This window comes from Monodelphis domestica, chromosome 4 (assembly GCF_027887165.1).
Source record: "Monodelphis domestica isolate mMonDom1 chromosome 4, mMonDom1.pri, whole genome shotgun sequence".
NCBI lineage: Eukaryota > Metazoa > Chordata > Mammalia > Didelphimorphia > Didelphidae > Monodelphis > Monodelphis domestica.
Genome location: NC_077230.1, coordinates 91741000 through 91761742, shown reverse-complemented (window position 1 = coordinate 91761742; position 20743 = coordinate 91741000). Strand labels below are relative to the sequence as shown.

Sequence of the window (20743 nt, the reverse complement as noted above, 5' to 3'; positions counted from 1 at the left end):
TATTTCAGTTTTGGCCAAGATACTGAAGTGATTTGCTATTTTTTTCTATGGCTTATTTTGTAGATGAGGAAACAGAGGCAAATAAGGCTAATTGACTTGCCCAGGGTCACACAGCTGGTATGTTTCTGAGGCTGTATTGAACACAGGTCTTCCTGACTCCAGGCCCATTGCACCACTTTTCTGCCCCTAATTTGATCTAGAAGATAATTTAAAAAATTTAACCAAACCTGTATTGGAGGAGGGGTTGGATTACTGCTCCTACCACCATTTCACTCTTCAATAATTATACAAGCTTTTCATTAATAATTGGAGTATTGTTTAAAAGACTTTTAAAATGCCCACTATGTGTTTAGCACTGTGTCCTTAGGCACAAGACCCAAAGACAAAAAATAAAAACAACCTAGTATTTACTCTTAGGAATTTCTATACTGTTATGTCAGTTTTTATACCTTATACTTATTGTTAATTTCTTCATTATGAACTATAGATAGATGGAAATATATGTGTATATGTAAATGATCTATTATCTTTAGCTTCTTTTTATAATTTTTGTTAACCTCAACTCCTTTATAAAACTTGAACTATGACATTTCTTAACATTTTTACCCATAATTTCATTATTTATCCAATTCCATGCTGTTTTAATTTAGTGATAAAGAAGTATCATTTATTAGATTTATACTCTTGGGCAGACTATTTAATTTTTTCCCATAATTTGTTAAAATATAGAGATAATAAATACTTCCTCCTCATTTCTCACAGAATTATTGTATCAAAAAATAATGGGTGTAAAAATGCTTTGTAAACTGTATAAATATATATTATTATTTTTTCATTATAAATGATATTGTTCATCCAAGAGACATTTGTGTATGAAGACTCCACTGGTTTTTTAATGAATTTGTTAAGTGACTTGCCCACAGTCGCATAGTTAGTATCTAAGACCAGATTTGAACTCAGAAAGATGTGTTCCCTGACTCCAGGCTCAGTACTCTTATCTGCTTCAATACCTAGCTGTCTTGACTTCATGCTACCTTTTCTACAATCATTAGGGACTTCATTTTCTGCATTGATAACTCTCTTAATACTCTTTGTAATCAGAGTTCCTTGTGTTTCAGTTCCTGTAACTATCACTATTCTGCTTCAATCATTCTTCAGGGTAGTTACAATTTTAAACAATACCACTCTTTTTAAAAAACCTTTACCTTCTCTCTTAGAGCCAATTGGGTCTAAGGCAGAAGAACAGTAAGGGCTAGGCAATGGGGGTTAAGTGACTTGTCCTGGGTCACACAGGAAGTGTATGAGGCCATATTTGAACCCAGGACCTCCCATCTCTAGGCCTGGCTCTCAATCCATTGAGCTGCCTTCAGAATTTACAATTTGTGGAAGCCAGTCCACAAAAGGAAGCTGAGAAGGAGGTAGAGGTACTTGACTCAACTTAGGGGGCATGGTAGAGAAGTGCCAGAAGTCCCAAATTAATGTAGTCAGGTGAGAAATGAGGAAGTAACTTAGCTGAACTCCGTAAATGGAAGTTTTTGGAATTCATGAGTCCATTCAGAGGGGCCAGAAGTAGTGATGAGGGTGGTCATCCACCATTCCCTTTATACTAACTTCAAACCCTGAGTAGCTCCTGCCATCTGGACAGTGGAATGCTATTGACAAAAATCGTGAAACTTTTGACTGAGTCTACTGCCAATTTTTGCTATCTAATCATAACTTTTTATGTCTGAAGAAATCCCTCATTTTGCAGCTTGAGAAACTGAAGCCCAGAGAGATTAAGGAACTTATAGTTTAAAAGTCATTAAGACCAAGGAACAGAATGATTGGTTAACATAGGTGGCATAGATGGATACCATAGTCATTCCAGAAAGGAGAGAGGTTGCAGGATGATCTCAAATCTGTGGGCCTGTTTAACTATAGAGGTTAAATAAAGAGTGAAAACTGAACAGGAAATATCCATAATCTAATGTGACCTTTACTTATGAATCAAGTTATTGCTATGACTTTTCAGACATTCCCTTCCCAGGCTATCACACCCATTTATATGTTGTCTCTCCCTAGCTCTTAGCAATGTGTCTTGCACAGAAAAAAAGTACCTAACAAGTCAAGCAACAATCAAATATTTATTAAATGCCTACTGTATGCCAGGCACCATGCTAGGCATTGGGGGTACAAAATACCTAGAATGAAATACTCTTTTCTTTCAAGGAATTTTCTATTAGGAACTTAAATTCTAATTAACTAATGCTTTAATAAATGCTTTTTCATTCATTCATTTGTACAGTCACTGATGCCTAGTAAATCAGTTTGGATTCCTAGCACACTTCCCTAACTATTCTGAACATTTTCCTCAGTATACTACTTTTCCCTAATTCTTAGCCAATAACCTTACTTCTGGTGTTAATTGAGATGGTGTCTAAACCACTTATTCTGAGATCTCTGAAACTTTCTGCAATTGTTTATTTAAACCAATGTCCTTATTTAAAGTATCTTCCTTCTGATCTCAGAACTTTGTGTAGCCTTCTTTTCAGGGCTAACCCTCCCACTGCCCTTGCTTCCATTTGCCACCTCCATGAATATTTTATTTACATTTCCTTTCTCTATCATTGCAGAACTGCCCTTGCATATCTTTCATGTATCATATGTTGTTTTGTAATATGATTACTTACATGCACATATTACACAAAGCTATAAATTCTATGAAAGGAGTTAGTGTGTCTTATGAAAACTTTGCTATATTCCTTACAATGTAGACATTATTGCAGCTGGCACCTGTTCTTTTCAGCATTGTTTTTTTGTGCTATAGGATCATATACAGTGAGGTTTATACCATCTCTTAATACTGCCAATATTACTATAACATGCACTTTTCATGCCATAAAGTTTTTAGAATGAGGTACTTTGACTATTTCCCTCAATAGAATAATTAGAGGGCACATTAAAGTAAAATATCTCATCTTCATTTGTCCTTATAGATAATTGCAGCCTTTCATTTAGTCATATATTTCTAGAATGCAGAGTGAATCTTTTTGTATTTTTAGATACATTTTGATAAAAAGCAAGGTGTTTATTGCTAGCAAGAAAAAAAAGCAACACTGAATTTGGAAACAGAAATTGAGTTTTACTTGCCTACTATCTTTGAGACTTTGAGCAAGTTATTTAATCATTCTGAACCATACTAGCACTTAGCACAGTGCCAATCATAGAGTGTACATTTAATTACTGAGTTTTGATTAAGACCTAGTTTAATACTTTATAAAATTAAAAAGTTGGATTGGATGACTTTTTTTAAAAAACCTTTATCTTTCATCTCAGAATCAATACTATGTATTGGCTCCAACACAGAAGAGTGGTAAGAGCTAAGCAATGGGGGTGAAGTGACTTGTTCAGGATCATACAACTAGGAAGTGTCTGAGACCAGATTTGGATGATTTTTAAGGTCTCTACTAACTCTAAATTGGTATTGGTGAGCCTATGATAGTTTTGAATTCTATAAATTTTTCATTCCTTTGATTTCTTGAAATTTCAGCTTAATTCTAGTAAAACTGATTTTCTAATATTTTTGGTGTGTTTGTATTCTGCAGCTTGATCCAAATAAAGCCTGGCAATATAAGCTTCAATTTTGATTTTTTTTTTCATTTTCACTTGTCAGGCATTTTTTTCTAATTCAATTTAACTATTACTTCAGTGCCCATTAAATGCCAAGCACTGTTCTGTGTATGGAAGCTAAAAATAAGCCCTACTTTCTATCTTTGAGAAATTCAGTGACCAGGGATTAAACTTGACAAATGTAATCCAAAGTAGAACATTAGAGAAAGACAATCACAGTACCTCTGAGGATGAGAATGCTATGGTATATGATACATGAGGGGGAATGGATATTTTTATACTTGTTGAAGGTAGCAAAGAAGGCCCAGTGCTAAAGACTGCATTTGATTTGGGCCTCTTGGGAATGATATAGAGGGGAGACATGCCAGGAATTAGGAATTGTTTGAACAGTGTTGGAAAAGAGTGTTGCGTAGTTCATTTTAGCCAGAGTGTAGAACAAATGAATGGAAGTAGCATGAGACAAAGTGAGTTAGAATCAGAGTGTGGAAGTTTGGAAGGCCTTGAGTACTGAGCAAGGAGTTCTGAATTTTATTAGCTAGGCAGTGGGGAGCCATTGATACTTCTAAGCAGGAGAGTGACATGATTAGGCCTATGCATTAAAAATAGTAACAGAATAGCATGTATATGCAATGAATTGGGTGAGAAAAAAACAGGAAGCTATTGTGACAGCCAAGATGTAATTAAAAAGCATTTATTAAATTTATATGTACTACTTTGCTAGGAATATAACATAAAATGACTTAAAATTTATCAGAGACATTTGTTTAGAGGCAGCTAGGTATTACAGTAAATAGATATATTAGTTCTGGAGTTAAGAAAACCCAAGTTCAAATCCTGCCTCAGACAAATACTAGTTATATGGCACTGGGCAAGTCACTTAACTTCTGTATTTCTTAGTTTCCTCGACTGTAAAATGGGGTAATCATAGCACCTACCTACCTTCCAGGGTTGGTGTGAGGATCAAATGAGATAATACTTATAAAGTATTTAGCATAGTACTTGGCATGTATTAGGTGCTATATAAATGATTATTCCCTTTTCCCTTCTTCCCCTCCCCTGCATGCTTATTATTTACAGAACTGAGATTTCAAATAATCATGACTGTGTCTACACTTAAGGAACTCATATTTTAATGGGGGAGACAATATGTAGGAGGTTTTGGCTGCAAGTCAGAGGAAAAGACCTCATCAGTGGTCTTTAGGGTTCGGTGACAAAGCAAATGTTAATGCATTTTCCTTTATTGTCATTTCCATTAATAAGACCATCTGGGTTTCAGATATTTAGCTGTTTGACAGTGCTGAAGACTTTGGTTATGAAAATGTTCTTTGGGGGATTTGAGTAGCTGTAGCTGCTGAGGATGTAGGGGCTGCAGCTCCTGTTTGTAATTAGCAATTGGTGTTGGTGGTAGTGGGGGAGAGCAAGTCCCTTCTCAAAATTTGCTCAGGTGGATAATAGCTTTAGGAGCTGGGCTGATGTCTGAGAGTGGTGTTGGTCACAGGGCTCCTGGACTTAATTGTGGCAGGGAGGGAGAGAGTCTTTCTTGCTTGACTTCTTATGGTTTGGATAAGATAGGAGTTACTAACTGTATTCCTTCAGATAATATGGAGGTTCACTGGGTCTTACCATTTGCCCTTCCTCTGCTCCAAGGCCCTCCACATCCTGCCCTTCCTATATATACCTGAGTCTTGCCACCTGATCTGTCATTTTACACAAAAAATAGTTATAGTAGCTTTTTTTGTGGTGGCAAAGGATTGGAAATGGAGAGGATGCCCATTAGTTGGGAAATAGCTGAACAAGACATGCTATATGATGGTGATAGACTACTATTGTTTGATGAGATGAGAAATGATGAGGGGGGTGGTTTCAGAGAAACCTGGGAAGACTTCTATGAATTGATGCAAAGTAAAGTGAGAAAAGAACCAGGAGGTCATTGTACACAGTAACAGCAATATTTTCATGTGATCCATTCTGAGAGATTTATCTACTCCAATCAGTAGACAATTCTAAGGGACTCATGAAGAAATATGGTCTCTGTTGCCAGAGAACTGATAGACTTTTGGTGCAAATTAAAGTATAATTTTCTCTTTATATATTTTGAAACATGGTTAGTATGGAAATATATTTTGCATGATTTCTCATGTATAATTGATACCACATTGCTTGCCTTCTCAATGAGGGGGGAAAGGAGAGAGAGAATTTGGAACTAAAATTTTAAAAATTAATGTAAAAAAATTTTATATATAATTGGAAAAAATAAGAGTAAAAATAATTTCTCATTGTAAATACTATGTAACAAATCTTACCAACTTTGAATAGGCCAAGGAAGATATGTAAATTTTTTATATACACTTTCATAGCAATGAAGAAATTTACTATATGTCTTAATCCATTAATGATAGTAATATTACAACCAGATGCTAATAGTTCATCGGCCAAAAGTAAGAACATAAGAATTATTCCTATAAAAGATAAAAACAAGTTAGGCTGAAATAGTTATGCTTTTGTAATCTAAAAGGTTTTATACTTAGAGGCTCAAAAATGGTTTCAGGCTGTTCTTGTGTTATATAGTTGTTTTTTCTTCATTACCAATGTGAACATTTCATTTTCTTCTTTTGTTTTGGTTAGACTACAGAAGGTAATTTTTGGTCGAAGAAAATTGAAATTAGTGTTTCAGAAGCAGAAAAAAGGACTGGAAGAAATGCCATGAACATGCAAGAAACTTACACAGCTTACCTCATTGAGACAAGGTAGGTTATAAAAATTATAGCAAGTCTGGGCCCTTTTCAGATATAATATTTCAGTTAACTATTTAAATTTGTTCTTAATACATGTCTTTCAAAATGTTATTGCATTGTGGAGAAGTTTTTTTTCTTTTAATCTGTGTAGAGTGGGTCATATGAGAACAAAGGGTCTTTTAGCATATACTTTACATACTTTGCTCAGACTTGATTCCAGTGCAGTATGTGACAGAGTCCTAGAGTTATCAGCCAGGGCATGGAACAGCTTACAGAAAGAAGTCCTAAAGTATGCAAGATAGGAATTGTATTGTGTGTATTCTCACTGGGAGGGGAGGGAGCTTGAGGGAGAAAGTGAATGTGGAACCCCCCCCCAAAAAAAAGATGGAATACAAATGAATTTCTTTGGTAAAGTGAATAATTTCTTGAGAACAACATCAGGTCATTTCTGAACAGTCCTTTAAATATCATAAGACTAAGGAAATAGCGGGAAAGAAAATAGAAGACAATAAGATCATCATAATAAATTAATTTGATAAAGACATGACCCTATAAGGTAAATGGAGAAGCTTTTACATATCTTCATGTGTGATAAATTGTTTCCAAATGCTACAAAGAAATCTAAACCCATTACTGTCATAATTACTCCTCTGTTCAAGTCATAGGTTATACAAGTCATAATTTGTTTTCATTTGCTAAGTTCAACATCCAGGGCATGTCCTTTTATATCTTAATTATCTGTGTGTGTGTTACTTCCCTTATATACTTACTATAAGTTTCATAGAGGATGGACTCCACTCTGTTTTAGGTAAATTATGCATCTCCCACAGAACTGGAAACATGATAGGCATTTACAAAATAGAGACAGTGTGGTTAGGTGCATCAGGTGTTGGACTGAGATAAAGAAGATCAGGATTCCAACCTTACCTCAGAAGTGTATTGACTCTGAGGTCCAATAGGTATCACTTAAACTCTCTGAGCCTCAATTTCCTCACCTACAAAGCAGGTTAACAATAATATCCATCTCGAGGGTGTGCTAGAGTCAGCTCCAATTGACTCTCTGAGAGATAGTTGTTAAATTTTCAGTGGAAGCACTTATAACTCAGAAATCAGTAGATATTATATGAATAAAAATGTTTATAATGCAGATTAGATTTGAAAGTATGGAGTAGAAATACATTTTAAGATAATTAAATGTTTATACATTTGCTAGCACACCCCTATATATATCATAGATTAATTTTAAGGATTAAAATAGATGATATATGTAAAATAATTTTCAAATGTTATGGGGGGAAATGGTACTCGGGTAACAAGCATTTAAGGGCCTACCATGTGACAAACATTGTTTAAAACATTAGTTGTACAAAGACATGTCTTCTCTGTCCTTAAGGAATTCACATTGTAATGGGGGAGATAACATGTAAATAACTTGATATAAGCAAAATATGTACAGAGTGACTTGAAGTTGACTTGAGTTCAAGGCATTAGCAACTGGAATGACCAAGGAAGGCCTTCTGAAGCAGACAAGGTTTAAGATGATGAATGTTGAAGCCAGAGAAATTAAGAGGTCCAACTAAAAAGGAATATGTTCCAGGATTACAGAAGAACTAATGAAAAAGCAGGTGGCATCATCTTTGAGGAACTGCAATTAGATCAATATAGAGGCCAGTGTAAAATATGGTATAATGAAGTTTGTAGAAGGGGGTTCTATATAAATAGACCATAAATATAAGAAAAGGCAGATTATAAAATGCTTTTAAATACTTAGCAGTTCCAGTTTGAACATGACTTAATAGAGAATCATTGTAACTTATTAAGTGGAGTTGGAGGTTTCATGGGGATTGCGATAAAGGAAGTATGTGATATCGTTGGTACTGTGATTTAGAAAAAGTAATCATTTTGGCAGCCAAATGTCAGCTGGATTGGAGCAGAATGATCCTGGAAACAGAGAAATAAGTTAGAAGGCTATTTTAGTATCACAGGAAAGAGTGATGAGGACCTGATCTAGAGTCTCTGCCAGATTTTCCATTGGCTTTGATATTGATCTAATTGCTGTTCCTCAAAGATGACTCCATCTTTTTCATTGGCTATTCCCTATTCCTGGAATATACTCATTTTTACCTGGACCTCTTAGTTTCTCTGGCTTCATCTTGAATCACCTTAAACTTTGCCTCCTTCAGGAGGCCTTTCTTGGTTATTCCAGTTGCTTCCAGTCATTATAGAATCTATACATGTTTTGCTTATATCTAGTTATTTACATAATATATTTCCCATTACCATGTGAAGTCCTTGAGGACAAAGATGGCATATCTATGTACATTTAGTGCATGTGTATGTGCATACATGCATATATATGTTTATATACACATACACATTGATGCACATATGTGCATGTGTGTGTGTGTGTGTGTGTGTGTGTACACACACATATATAAAAAGTGGACTGCATTTATAGGATGAAAAATTGAGAAGTTAACCAAAACTTACCAAGATTTGATAATTAAGAGATTATTCTTTACTTTGGAGAGAATAGTTTTACTTGATAAGAGTGAAAAGAATGGAAATGAAGGCACCTAATACAAAAATATTTTTCAAGAAGTTTAGCTGAGAAAAATAGGGGAGATGTTGGATGTTAACTCATTGAGAAGGTAGGATCTAGTGAAATTTCTTCAGGCATAAAGGAGACATGAATGAATTGTGAGCAATAGAGTAGTGAAGGAACAAATAGCAAGGAATTGATGTTAAGAGAGTGGGCATGATAGACAGGACAATCTATTGGACAAGAAAGGAGAGAATGCGCTCAAGGTTACATCCAGAGGGATTGACCTTTAGCAAGGGGTGTCTCTTCATCTGTAACTGGGATTGAAGGTAGGACAAATATGAATTATTGTGTTACTCATCCTGAATTTAATTAATATATTAAATTAATATATATCATAACAATAATTACCTGAGTCTCTATATAGCCTTTCTTTGAATTAAATAACAAAGGAAAAACCCAAGTAAAATATTTTAAGCAAAAAATAAATTAGGATCATATTTAGAATCTCTTAGCAATTAAAAACCTCTCCTTCACAACATCCCAGAACAGTGTAACACATGCATGTTGGCACATTAAAGGAAGCATCCATTACTATTATTAGGCCTTGAAGGACACAGGAATTTTAAGTGTCTGCTATCTGTTAGACATATTCCTTCACTGTGGGAGCACTAGAGCCAAGTTAGTGGAAAAACAACTTCCCAAATGAATCAGAAAATCATCGGTTCTGCAAAAGATTGGAAGCAGGCTCCAGATATGCTACAGAAGCACTGGAGAGAAGAAAGGGAGAAGTTCAAAGAAGTGGCAGGGGGAGAGGCATGACCTTGGACTACATATAGCAATTTTATGATCTGAATCTCAGACCCAGCCACTGGAATGGGTCGGAAGTTTGTTAGAAATATTCTCTTCAGAAAATGTAAAAAATAGGGGGCAGCTAGGTAGCTCAGTGGATTGAGAGCCAGACCTAGAGATGGGAGGTCCTAGGTTCAAATTTGGCCTCAGCCACTTCCTAGCTGTGTGACCCTGGGCTAGTCACTTGACCCCCATTGCCTAGTCCTTACTGCTCTTCTGCCTTAGAACCAATACACAGTATTGATTCAAAGATTAAAAAAAAAAAAGAAAGAAAATGTAAGAAATAGGAATAGCCAAGAATGTTAATGGCAGTAATGTTACAATAGGCATAGCCAGGGCTGTTAAGGAGGGAAATCGGGTTCAGTATCTCCGTTACTGCTCCATGTAACTGGGTTTGACCTCCACAAGGATAACTGCTAGACAGATGTAAAAACAAAACAGAATTTCTATTTAATAACTATTAAGGTTAAGGAAAGGTAAACAAAGGTTTTGAGGAGTAGGATTCTCTCATCTAAAAGGGATCTAAACTTACCCAGGATCCCACTGGTCCTCCTGGACCGGCTTCCTGCTCAGGGTTTCCCTTGAGCTTCCTTAAACTCCTTATCTATCACTAAAAAACCCCAAATTAGACTAAATAACCTTATGCTAATTACTAATCCTATAATTATATATTTACTGTCTCTGCTTTAAATCAGTTGTTAGTCTTCTCACTCTCAACCAGCTACTAGCCTTTAGGCCTGGTCAGGCTTCTGGACCCAAGGACAGACCTCTCTCTCAGCCTTGCCTTCACCCTGCAGCCACACAGAATGGCAAACAGTCTCTCTCTCTCTCTTCTTAACTATATATATATTTAAGTTACTGTCTCCTTAGATCTCTTTCAGCTTTTAACCAATTTGGTTATTTACTCACTCTGCCCATAGCCAGCCCTTTCAGGCCTACCTAGGCTTTAGGCCTAAGCTAGCCTCAAAATGGCTCAGCCTTCTCAGCAGGCACCCAGAGGAAAAATAGTTTCTCTCTTTCTTTCTGTTAATTTCCCCCACAAACTTATTACAGATACCCTAACCTGTTCTCCTCCTTCTCCTGCCACTGAGTTTTTTCAGTGTTCCAGGGAACAGAAAACACCAATAGTCCCCTAGGCCAAAAGCTACCAGGAGTCAGAATTCCAACCGCCACTCTACCCAAGATTCTGTCTGGTCTTAAAGAAACCTTACCCACTATTCTTGACCCTGTCCTTAGCTCCTATTTAATCCTAATAGGTTGAATGAATGCCAATGATATTTCTTTGGTCAAGAAGCTTTCAAAATATTCTAGTGCTAGGTACTGATAAAATAGGAGAAACAATTCAAATGCAGCTGAAACAACAATTGAAGTGTTACAACCCGACTGGTTGAAAGCTGTGTAATAGCAGGGCAAATATTCCTATCTGATGCTCCTCAAAATGTCCTTGCCACATTCTCTACAGGGATGTGAATTACTCTGATAGGATTAGATATTATGATTCAAATCTTTCTGTCTGCTTTGTTGACCATGAATTTAAACTAAAAATTTTTTTATTTAAAATTTATTTAATTAATTAATTTAGAACATCCCTCTATGGTTACATGACCCGTATTCCCTCACTCCCCTCCTTTATCCCCCCTCCCATAGCCAACGAGCAGTTCATCTGGGTTTTACATGTATCATTGATCAAGACCTATTTCCATATTATTAATATTTACAATAGATCGATCACTTAGAGTCTATATTCCCCATTAAACCATGTGATCAAGCAAATGTTTTTCTTCTGTGTTTCTGCTCCCACAGTTCTTCCTCTAGATGTGGATAGTGTTCTTTCTCATAAGTCCCTCAGAACTAGCATTGCTGCTAGTAGACAAGTCCATTACGTTCAATTGTGCCACAGTGTACCTGTCTCTGTGTACAATGTTCTCCTGGTTCTGCTCCTTTCACGCTATATCAATTCCTGGAGGTTGTTTACCTGGAGGTTGTTTGTTCATTATTCCTTACAATTTGTTCAGCTATCCCCCAATCAGAGGGTATCCCCTCATTTTCCATTTTTTTGCCACCACAAAGAATGGGGCTATAAATATTTTTGTACAAGTATTTTCCCCTATTATCTCTTTGGGGTACAAAACCAGCAGTGCTCTGGTTGGGTCAAAGGGCAAGCAGTCATTTAAAGCCCTTTGGGCATATGAACTAAATCTTTTAAGCAGACATCCTTCTACCTCTCCACTTTTTTTTCAACCTAAGTAGTGAACCTTGAAGTATGATCATTCATTTCTTTTTCTCCCATTGGACAATTTGTAGAATTGGTCCTCCACTTTTATTTCTGCTTCCTATACATTCACTTTTTTTTTTCCTAACACAGAAGGTACCTTTCACTCTTTGTTTTTAGTAATTCCAATTGACCAGTATTTGCTACATTACTTAATAATGGAGTAAAATACACTAGGGCTTATGGGAAAGATGGGCTTAGTTAAAATTTTGGTTTGGCTATTGAATATGGTGTAATATAATTTATGCAGTTTAACTTTTTGGGCCCAAGTTCCTCATCTACAAAATAAGAGAGGTGGTCAAGGCAGACCTTTGCATCTCTGAAACCAATGACATTTTTGAATATTATTACTATGGTGTTTTGAAAGAGTGACTACATTGCAATTGATTAAGTTCCCTCAAAAAGAAAGGGAATGTGTTTTTCATTTTAATCTCTGAAATGAATTTTAATGAAAAGAAAATTGACTGAGAAATTCTAAGATCATGGATCTAGATATAAAAAGGAACTTAGGAGTCACCAAATAACCACCTCATATTATAGATGAGGACATTGTAGCAAAGAGATGTTAAGTGACTTGCCCAAATTCACAAAAGTAATAAGTGACAAAGCCAGTGAACCTAGACCCTCAGATTCTAAATCCAGCATCCTATCAACCACAGTATCTTTTCCTTCATCTTCTGCACTTCGATATTATATCTAAGCACATTAATTAATATTGCATCAATTTATCTCTCCATTGAAATAAGGATTTGACAATGTATGGGATCCCTGGTGAAATTTATAATTTGACTTTGGGCAGATTTGTAGAACCTCTTAATCAAAGAGTGTGAGGAATACAGGAAGAAAGGCACAGACTATAAATGGAATGGCAGCCTTGAAAGTTGTCACTTCAGTGTAAGAGGATTGGTGGAAATTTAATAGGCAAGTAGAAACTTAGGCTGGATAGGATATTTTTCAAGTTTATCTTCATTGGCAATTAACATTAACATCATTTAATTAATTTTAATTAACATTAAATTCATTTAATAAATGCACATACCTTTAAAACTCAAAAAAGGAGATGTTTTAAACTCATTCTGTTTAAAGAGCACGTATCATTTACATTTATAATTAAGTTTTAATTATAGCTTGAATTGCACTATAAGATCAACTCTGGATGCAAAATTACCCTGAGATCTCTATTTTTATGTTGATCATTAAGAATATTTTACACTAGAGATTTGTTATATTTAACAGGACTGAAATTACAGTATATCAGTTAAGCATATTACTCAGTAATTAAACTGAACAGATAATTGAATGACTATTTTTGTTGCTTTAGGGAAATACTGCTTAAATTCTAAGATAATACTTTTCTTTAAAAGTGCAACTATTCTCAGTGTGCTCTTTTTCTCCTCTATTATTAAATGCCTCTGCCATACTTTCTGATGACTATGGTGCATTTTTCTAAAAACTACCTTAGCTGGTATGCAGTTGTCACAAATAAAGTTATGGAATTCCTTCATTTTCTTCCCACCTTAAACCTTCTATTTAGCCTACAGAGTGTGTGGCAGGGAGAAGAGCAACAAGAGTACTATATCAAGAAATCTGTATTGAGATCTAGACTACTCTTCTGATTTAGGCATCAGCTAGTTGTGTGACCTTGAGCTAGTCACTTAGCTGCTAGGGCCCCTTGCTGAGGATGAATAGCTTCTCCCTTGCCCTCCCTGACCCTCATATTATGTGTTTCTGAAGGCATTCCTATGAGACTAAGGTTAAATTTCTTTTATGACTGTTATAAGTATTATTCTGAATTTGTGTCTTATAATTTTCCATAATTGCCTGACTAGAACAGAACATTGGAATGCAGATGGCTACCTCAAATCTCTCCCCACTACAATCCATCCTCTGCACTGCTGCAGAGGATGCAATTTTCCTTAGGCACAGATCTGACTATATCACTATCATATTCAGTCAATATTATTGTCTTCTTTGGCTTCTAGTATCAAATCTAAACTCCTCTGACTTTTTTTTTTTAAACCCTCACCTTCTGTCTTGGAGTCAATACTGTGTATTGGCTCCAAGGCAGAAGAGTGGTAAGGGCTAGGCAATGGGGGTCAAGTGACTTGCCCAGGGTCACACAGCTAGGAAGTGGCTGAGGCCAGATTTGAACCTAGGAACTGGCTCTCCATCCACTGAGCTACCCAGCTGCCCCCTCCTCTGACTTTTAAAGGCCTCTTCATCCTAGTCTCAACCTATTTTTTTTTACTTTACTGCACATTATTTCCTTTCCCAAATGCCTCAGTTCAGTCAAATTCACTTTATCTCTGTTCCTTACACATGACACTTGATCTTGCATCTCCATGTCTTTGCACTGACAAATCTCATGCCTAAAAGTCACTGTTTTGCAACAATCAGAATTGCCCATTTTATCTTGTGAAGTTCTGTCATTTATGTAGTCATGAATTCTTCCCTTAACCTAGCTTAAAAGTAATTTTATACTTGCTCTGTTTTGTTTATGATATGATCTGCTATATCTATATCATGTGTACTTTTGGAGTTTTATCTTGGTGTATGGTGCGAATTATTAATTTAAATCTCATTTTAGCCAGGTTCCTTCTGGGTTTTTCCAGTAGTTTTTTGTTAAATAGTGAGTTCTTACTCCAGTAGCTGAGACCTTTGGATTTATTGAATATTAGTTTATTTTGTATATCTAATACACTAATCATTCTCTTATTACACAGTACCAATTTTTTTATGGTTATTGCTTTGTAGCATAGATTGAGATCTTATACTGTTAGGTCTCCTCATTTCCTACTTTTTTTTAGTATTTCCTTCCCAATTCTTGACATTTTATCCCCCTTCCTCTGAACCCAAGACCTATTGCCTTGTAGGACCTGCCCTGGGGCACTGTGCTCCACCTTCATCCTGGTGCCCTAAATCCCTAATGCTAGCCTTCTAAGTAACTTTGGGCTAAAAAATTACTTCATCTTGTCTTTTTGGGGTTTATTTCTGCAGAATTCTTTTTGGGGTGTTTTATCATTGTTTTTTGGAGGGTAATTTGGTAGAAATAATATGGGCCTGTGTATCTTTTCCATCATCTTCCATCCCCCTCTATTTTAATGTTTCTCTTTTTATTTCCTTTCTAGATCAGTTGAACCCAGTGATGGCCAGAGTGTTCTTACAGACTCTCTTTGGAGACGGTATAGCGAATTTGAATTACTGAGAAACTATTTGCTGGTTTTCTATCCACATATTGTTGTCCCACCTCTACCTGAAAAGAGGGTAAGAAGTTGATAATTTTTTGTTTTTGCAACATATTTCCAGTTAATTTTTTAGACACATCCCAGTTGCTTCCCTTATAGTTTACTATCCCCCACAATAGTAAAGCAAATTGGCATAATCAAGTGAATTTGACTGATGGCATTATGCATCACTTTAGCATAAGCAAACCCTTTAGAAGTTTTAACATCTGTTAAAAGAAAGCATATGTTTACTTCAGAAGCTGGTGCCACAGATATCCAATGTTTTGACATGAGTTTTATTGCTATTTAAAGTGATCTTCACTTATATAGTTATAATAATTATATCTATCCTTTTGGGTTTGCTTTTAATATTTATTCTTAATATTGGCTATTCTTAATAGTGATTGATTTGCTTATATAGGCAGAATTTGTTTGGCATAAACTCTCTGCAGACAACATGGATCCTGATTTTGTGGAAAGACGAAGAATTGGTTTAGAAAACTTCCTCTTGAGAGTGGCTTCACATTCTGTTCTTTCTGAAGACAAAATCTTCTATTTGTTTTTAACACAGGTATTTTATATATGTGATTTAGTGCTTTTATTTTACTTTCTGGATGCATTTAGAATCATTTTTGCCTAGGTGTTTACTGATATTGCCCAAGTAATAGAAAATGGTCGTCTCTTGCTTTTCCTGATGCAGTTACTTAAAATACAGATCTATAATAGCTCACATCTTCCTTGAGAGTCTCTTTTGGACTGACTGGGATAGACCATTTAATTTTTAAATCAAGAACTTCTCTTCTACTAGTTCTTTCTGGGAAGAAACAATTTTTATTTACTTGAAGTATTAGCACTATGTGTTTTTGTTTGTTTTGTAATAATTATGACAACTAAAATATAGCTTTGATTTTTAGGAAAATAACTGGAAGGAGACAGTGAATGAAACAGGGTTCCAGCTAAAGGTAATAATTATATGAATTAATTTTATGACAAGGGAGATTTTATACCTAGCATTTTGGTAAAAATTTCAAAATAATATCAATAAAGTTCTTTGCAGATATGTATATTGCTAGTTTGTGGTAAGACCATAATGGGAAAATATCTGGAATTTAGTCCTATCAGGAAATAGTTGAATAGCAGTGATAGAATTTTTCTTACTACTCTTCATGCTTGTTAGTATATATTGACATTTTGTCTAACAGAATCTTCTTATCTTTTTTGTTTGTTTCTAATTATTAAAGTCCTATCCATAGCAAACTTCATTGAAAATGAAAACTTTTGTAGTATATAGTCAGGCCTTATATCCTCATCAGGCTATAAATTGGTCATCTTAGTCTTATTTCATCTGACTACTAGAATATTGCTCTTATTTTCTGTATATATTGAGAGCTTAAAAAGATGATTCCTAAAAAAGGCATTCTGTTCATTTTAAACAAGACTTTATTAGTAATCCAGGCAATTTAGGCCTTCTTGGGTTTTTCTATCTAGTCACTAGAATTTGTGTTTGGAATAAGGAAAGGATTCCACAGGCATTTTGGAGCATGTTGCTAGTGTAGCTTAGGTGGAGAAAAGGAAATAAATAACATATGACCCCTTCCTCCCCATACTCTTGCATATATACACACATCTATATGTGTGTTTGCATTGGTGTGTGCATGTATGTATGTTTCTACAAAGAGATTTTGGGTTATCATCAGGGTCAGACTGCTAGCAAGAAATTGAGGGGTAAAGATTCATGAACTGATGCCAATTTTTCTTCCGTCTGACCTAATTCTACAATTATAAAAAAGAATGTTGTTTCAATGATCCTTAGCATCTTCCTGTCTCTTCAGCCTAGAAGCTCTGCACCCTAGTCATTTTGAGAATGCCTTCCTTCATAGATATAACTAGTATAACCCTGATTAACATCCAAGTATAAAAATTAAAATATCTTTTGTTAAGCTGATTTGGTTAAATGACAAAAAAGGGGGAAAAACAATCATAATGCCAATGGGCCTAATGTTCATATATAGTAATATTGGAGGTAATTTGTTGGCACAGTAAATAGAGTGCTGGGCTTAGAGTCTGGGAGGCTCATCTTTCTGAGTTTATATCTGGCCTCAGGCATTTACTAGCTGTGTGACTCTGGAAAGCCACTTAACTCCATTTGCCTCAGTTTTCTCATCTGTAAAATGAGCTGGAGAAGGAAATGGTCAACCACTCCAAATCTTTGCCAAGAAAACCCCAAATGGGGGTCACACCTAAGAGTCAGACAACATGGCAGTAGTGTGCCAGAAATTTACCAAAGTGATAGAAATAAGAACAAAAGTTTATGCATGAATGATATGATAATTTCACAGGACTTTAAAAACACCAATTTTCTAATTGTGAGTTGGTATATAATGTTCTTTTTTGATTGGGATTTTGTGTAAATAATAAAAACCATTATTTCCAAATCATTCTGTTCTTAGATTTTAGTTTATAAATCATTCACCCCCTAAATGTACCATTTTTAAACAAATGAAATCTTATTGACTTTATGCCTTCAATTTTTATATTGTGTTATGGAAGTCATCAAAGAGAATGCTAGAGTAAGTACATTTTAGTTGAGGGATGGATTTAAAGGAATCTTAAACTTTTAAAAACTATTATTTTGATAAGAATTCTGTAGAAATATTTAAAATATGTTTGAGACCAATGAAAAGGGCATAAATAGAAGATATGCATTTTATACATGTTTATTTACTTTTAAAATGTTTTATTAGTGATTCATTTAAGAAGTTGGTATTTAGGACTTGTTTATAGCTATTAGTAAGTTGTCACAAAATCTTATTTTAAAAAAGTTTAGGGGGCAGCTGGGTAGCTGAGTTTATTGAGAGCCAGGCCTGGAGACCAGAGGTCCTATGTTCAAATATGACCTCAGATACTTCCTAGCTATGTGACTTTGGGCAAGTCACTTAGCCCCCATTGCCCAACCAATACATTTATTGTATTGATTCCAAATAGTACTGATGCCAAGATGGTAGGTAAGGGCTTTAAATAAACAAACAAACAAATAAATTTTAAAAATAAAAGTTCATTTGTATATAAAATATATTTGGAATCTTGTAAATGCCAAATATATGATACCATAAAAGTAGAACTTTTTTGTTTTAAATAATATAAGGATGATATTTAGTATTTAGGTAAATCGTAGAGAAAAAATTTTAAAGTATCTGGGAAAGGTAGCACTAAATTTACTGCATAATTTGTAAAATTACATTCTTAATGAGATTGTGACAAAGACTAAATAGAAGCAAAGATTGTGCAATACAAATATCTTAGTGTATTCCTGATTTTGTTGTTGGTTATTTTTTACTCTCTTTTTCCCTCATAAAATTGTTAAATTTTTACTGTCAGGAGGTGTATCCTTTTTGAAGAAATCCATATTTGGATATAACATCAGTCACTTATTTGGCAGCCACAACTATCCCATATGTGACCCCAAATCAGAAAGTATACAAGAGTTATTGTGTAGCTAAAATAGACACCATAAAGTGAAGATTCATTACTCTTTTGGATATCCTCCTGAGTACTCTCTCAAAAAAGTATAAAAAGTAGATATTAATTAAAATAATGTAAGCTGATGCCTTTTCCTATAGAGAGAATAGCCCTTCATAATTCAAGAGTCTTTGAGGTTCTTACTATATTTTAAGTCCAACATGTTCATAAACCATCATGAAAGATTAAATTATATTCAGTATGCTCAATTTAAGAAACAGGTAAGTGCATAATACATTTTAGAAAAATTTCCACCCAAAAAGAGTTAGAATAAATGTTTGGGCATTTAAATATTGTGATGGACATGTTAAGATATTTCAAAAGCAAAGAAATGAGAGTAGATAGAGGGAGGAAGTAGGTGGCATGTATATAATTAAGTGATTGTGATTGATTTGTTTTTTATATTTTGTGTGCTTTGCTTCAATAAAAGGCACAATAATTTGGTGATGCCAAAAAATATTAGGTTCAAGAGAGATAGGGATATAGACTGGACCTGTGATTTCACTTGTAGAGTCTACCAATTTAGGTCAGCACCTTCTTTGAAACTTAGTCACATGACTTGCCAGGTTCACGCAGTTAGTCAGTCTGTGTTAGAGGTAGAATTTCAACCCAGGTCTTCTTGGCTTCAAGGTGAGCTTTATCCACTATGTCATTCCACAAAAATACACTGTATTTTCTTCCATAATTTTTTTATCTGCCCATCTTAGTAGGCTGCCATTTGTATGAGAGACAGAATGATCTAATGGATAGTAGTCAGATCAAGAGAATGGCCTTTTTCCTGACAAAAACTGCCCCTCATTCTGATTGGAAGGCAGCCAATTGCTCTTGGAGGATTTAGGAAAACCTGGATTCAAGACTTTCTTCTGATATGTGTGAGCCCTGGCAAGTCACATAAGTCATTCTCCTTGACAACTCTGTAAAACTCTTAAATTACAACGAGTTGCCAATCTGCATGTATAAGGGAGTTTCCAAACTGGGAATTTCATATATCGATGAAGTCATAGGCCCAGATATCCTTTCCCTGCTTCCCAGAATTACAGTGAATATTTTTAGTGTCTAATTTGTGAAGCCCTTTGGTTTTTATTGTATATTTAGTTATAGACCAAAGAATAAATTGACTAACTTAAATTTTTTGTAGTCTTTATTTTGAATATGTTTTACATACATTGATTGATTTGTTTTTACAAATTTTGATTTGTTAAAATTGCATGTACATGTATTTGTCCGAGTTCCATCCCAACCAGATTTGAGAGCCCCATCACCTCACGAGTTTTGCTGGGTGGTTTATTTTTTGACAACAGCAACTTTCAAAGATCATCTCTAAGTGAAAAAGAGTTGAAATCTGTGTCATTGAAGGGAATTTTATAACTAATGAAATTAAAGATTTTGAAGTAAATCTCCATCAAGTTTCTGAGAGGAGGAAGGCCAGGTAATAATCTGATCCCAAAGAGAAAAAGAAATCAATAGAATCAACGAGAAACTGAGAATAATTTCTCTTCTTTCAACTCTGTTTGGCTTAGTTTTCTGATATTCTCGATAAATGAAAATGTATTTGCTACAGGGAAATGCTTTTTGGAAACTCTGCTGAGACAGGGTTGAATTAGATGAAGGTATGACATTGGTAAATGTAGGTAGTGCTAATTCATATTTTTCATGCCAGTTGGGATTTTTACAGTTGCCTTTTTAAAAAAAAATCTAATGGTATTGATGGCAAGTTAACTTTTTTTTTTATTGATCAGAATTCCTCTTTTTCTGCTGTGGGCATTATCAGAATAGCTTCTTATTTTTCTCAATCCTTACCTGATGTCTTCGAATCAATACTGAATATCAGTTCCAAGACAGAAGAGCAATAAGGACTAGGCAATTGGAGCTAAATGACTTGTCCAGGGTCATATAGGTAGGAAGTGTCTAAGGCCAGATTTTTGAACCTAGGACTTACCATTTCCAGCCATGGTATTCTATCCACTGAGCCACCTAACTGCCCCTAGCT

At 35.0% G+C, this 20743-nt stretch overlaps 1 protein-coding gene across 2 annotated transcripts in view; it reads left to right on the top strand.

Moving 5' to 3' along the window:
* The window catches only part of SNX4 (sorting nexin 4), a 96345-nt gene that overhangs the window by 26167 nt on the left and 49435 nt on the right, over positions 1 to 20743 (top strand). For both annotated transcript variants that reach the window (XM_007493830.3, XM_007493831.3), the window contains exons 2-5: positions 6235 to 6356; positions 15139 to 15274; positions 15656 to 15805; positions 16149 to 16196. In XM_007493830.3, coding sequence (XP_007493892.2) covers positions 6235 to 6356; positions 15139 to 15274; positions 15656 to 15805; positions 16149 to 16196 — 456 coding nt within the window. The remainder of the gene's footprint in view (positions 1 to 6234; positions 6357 to 15138; positions 15275 to 15655; positions 15806 to 16148; positions 16197 to 20743) is intronic.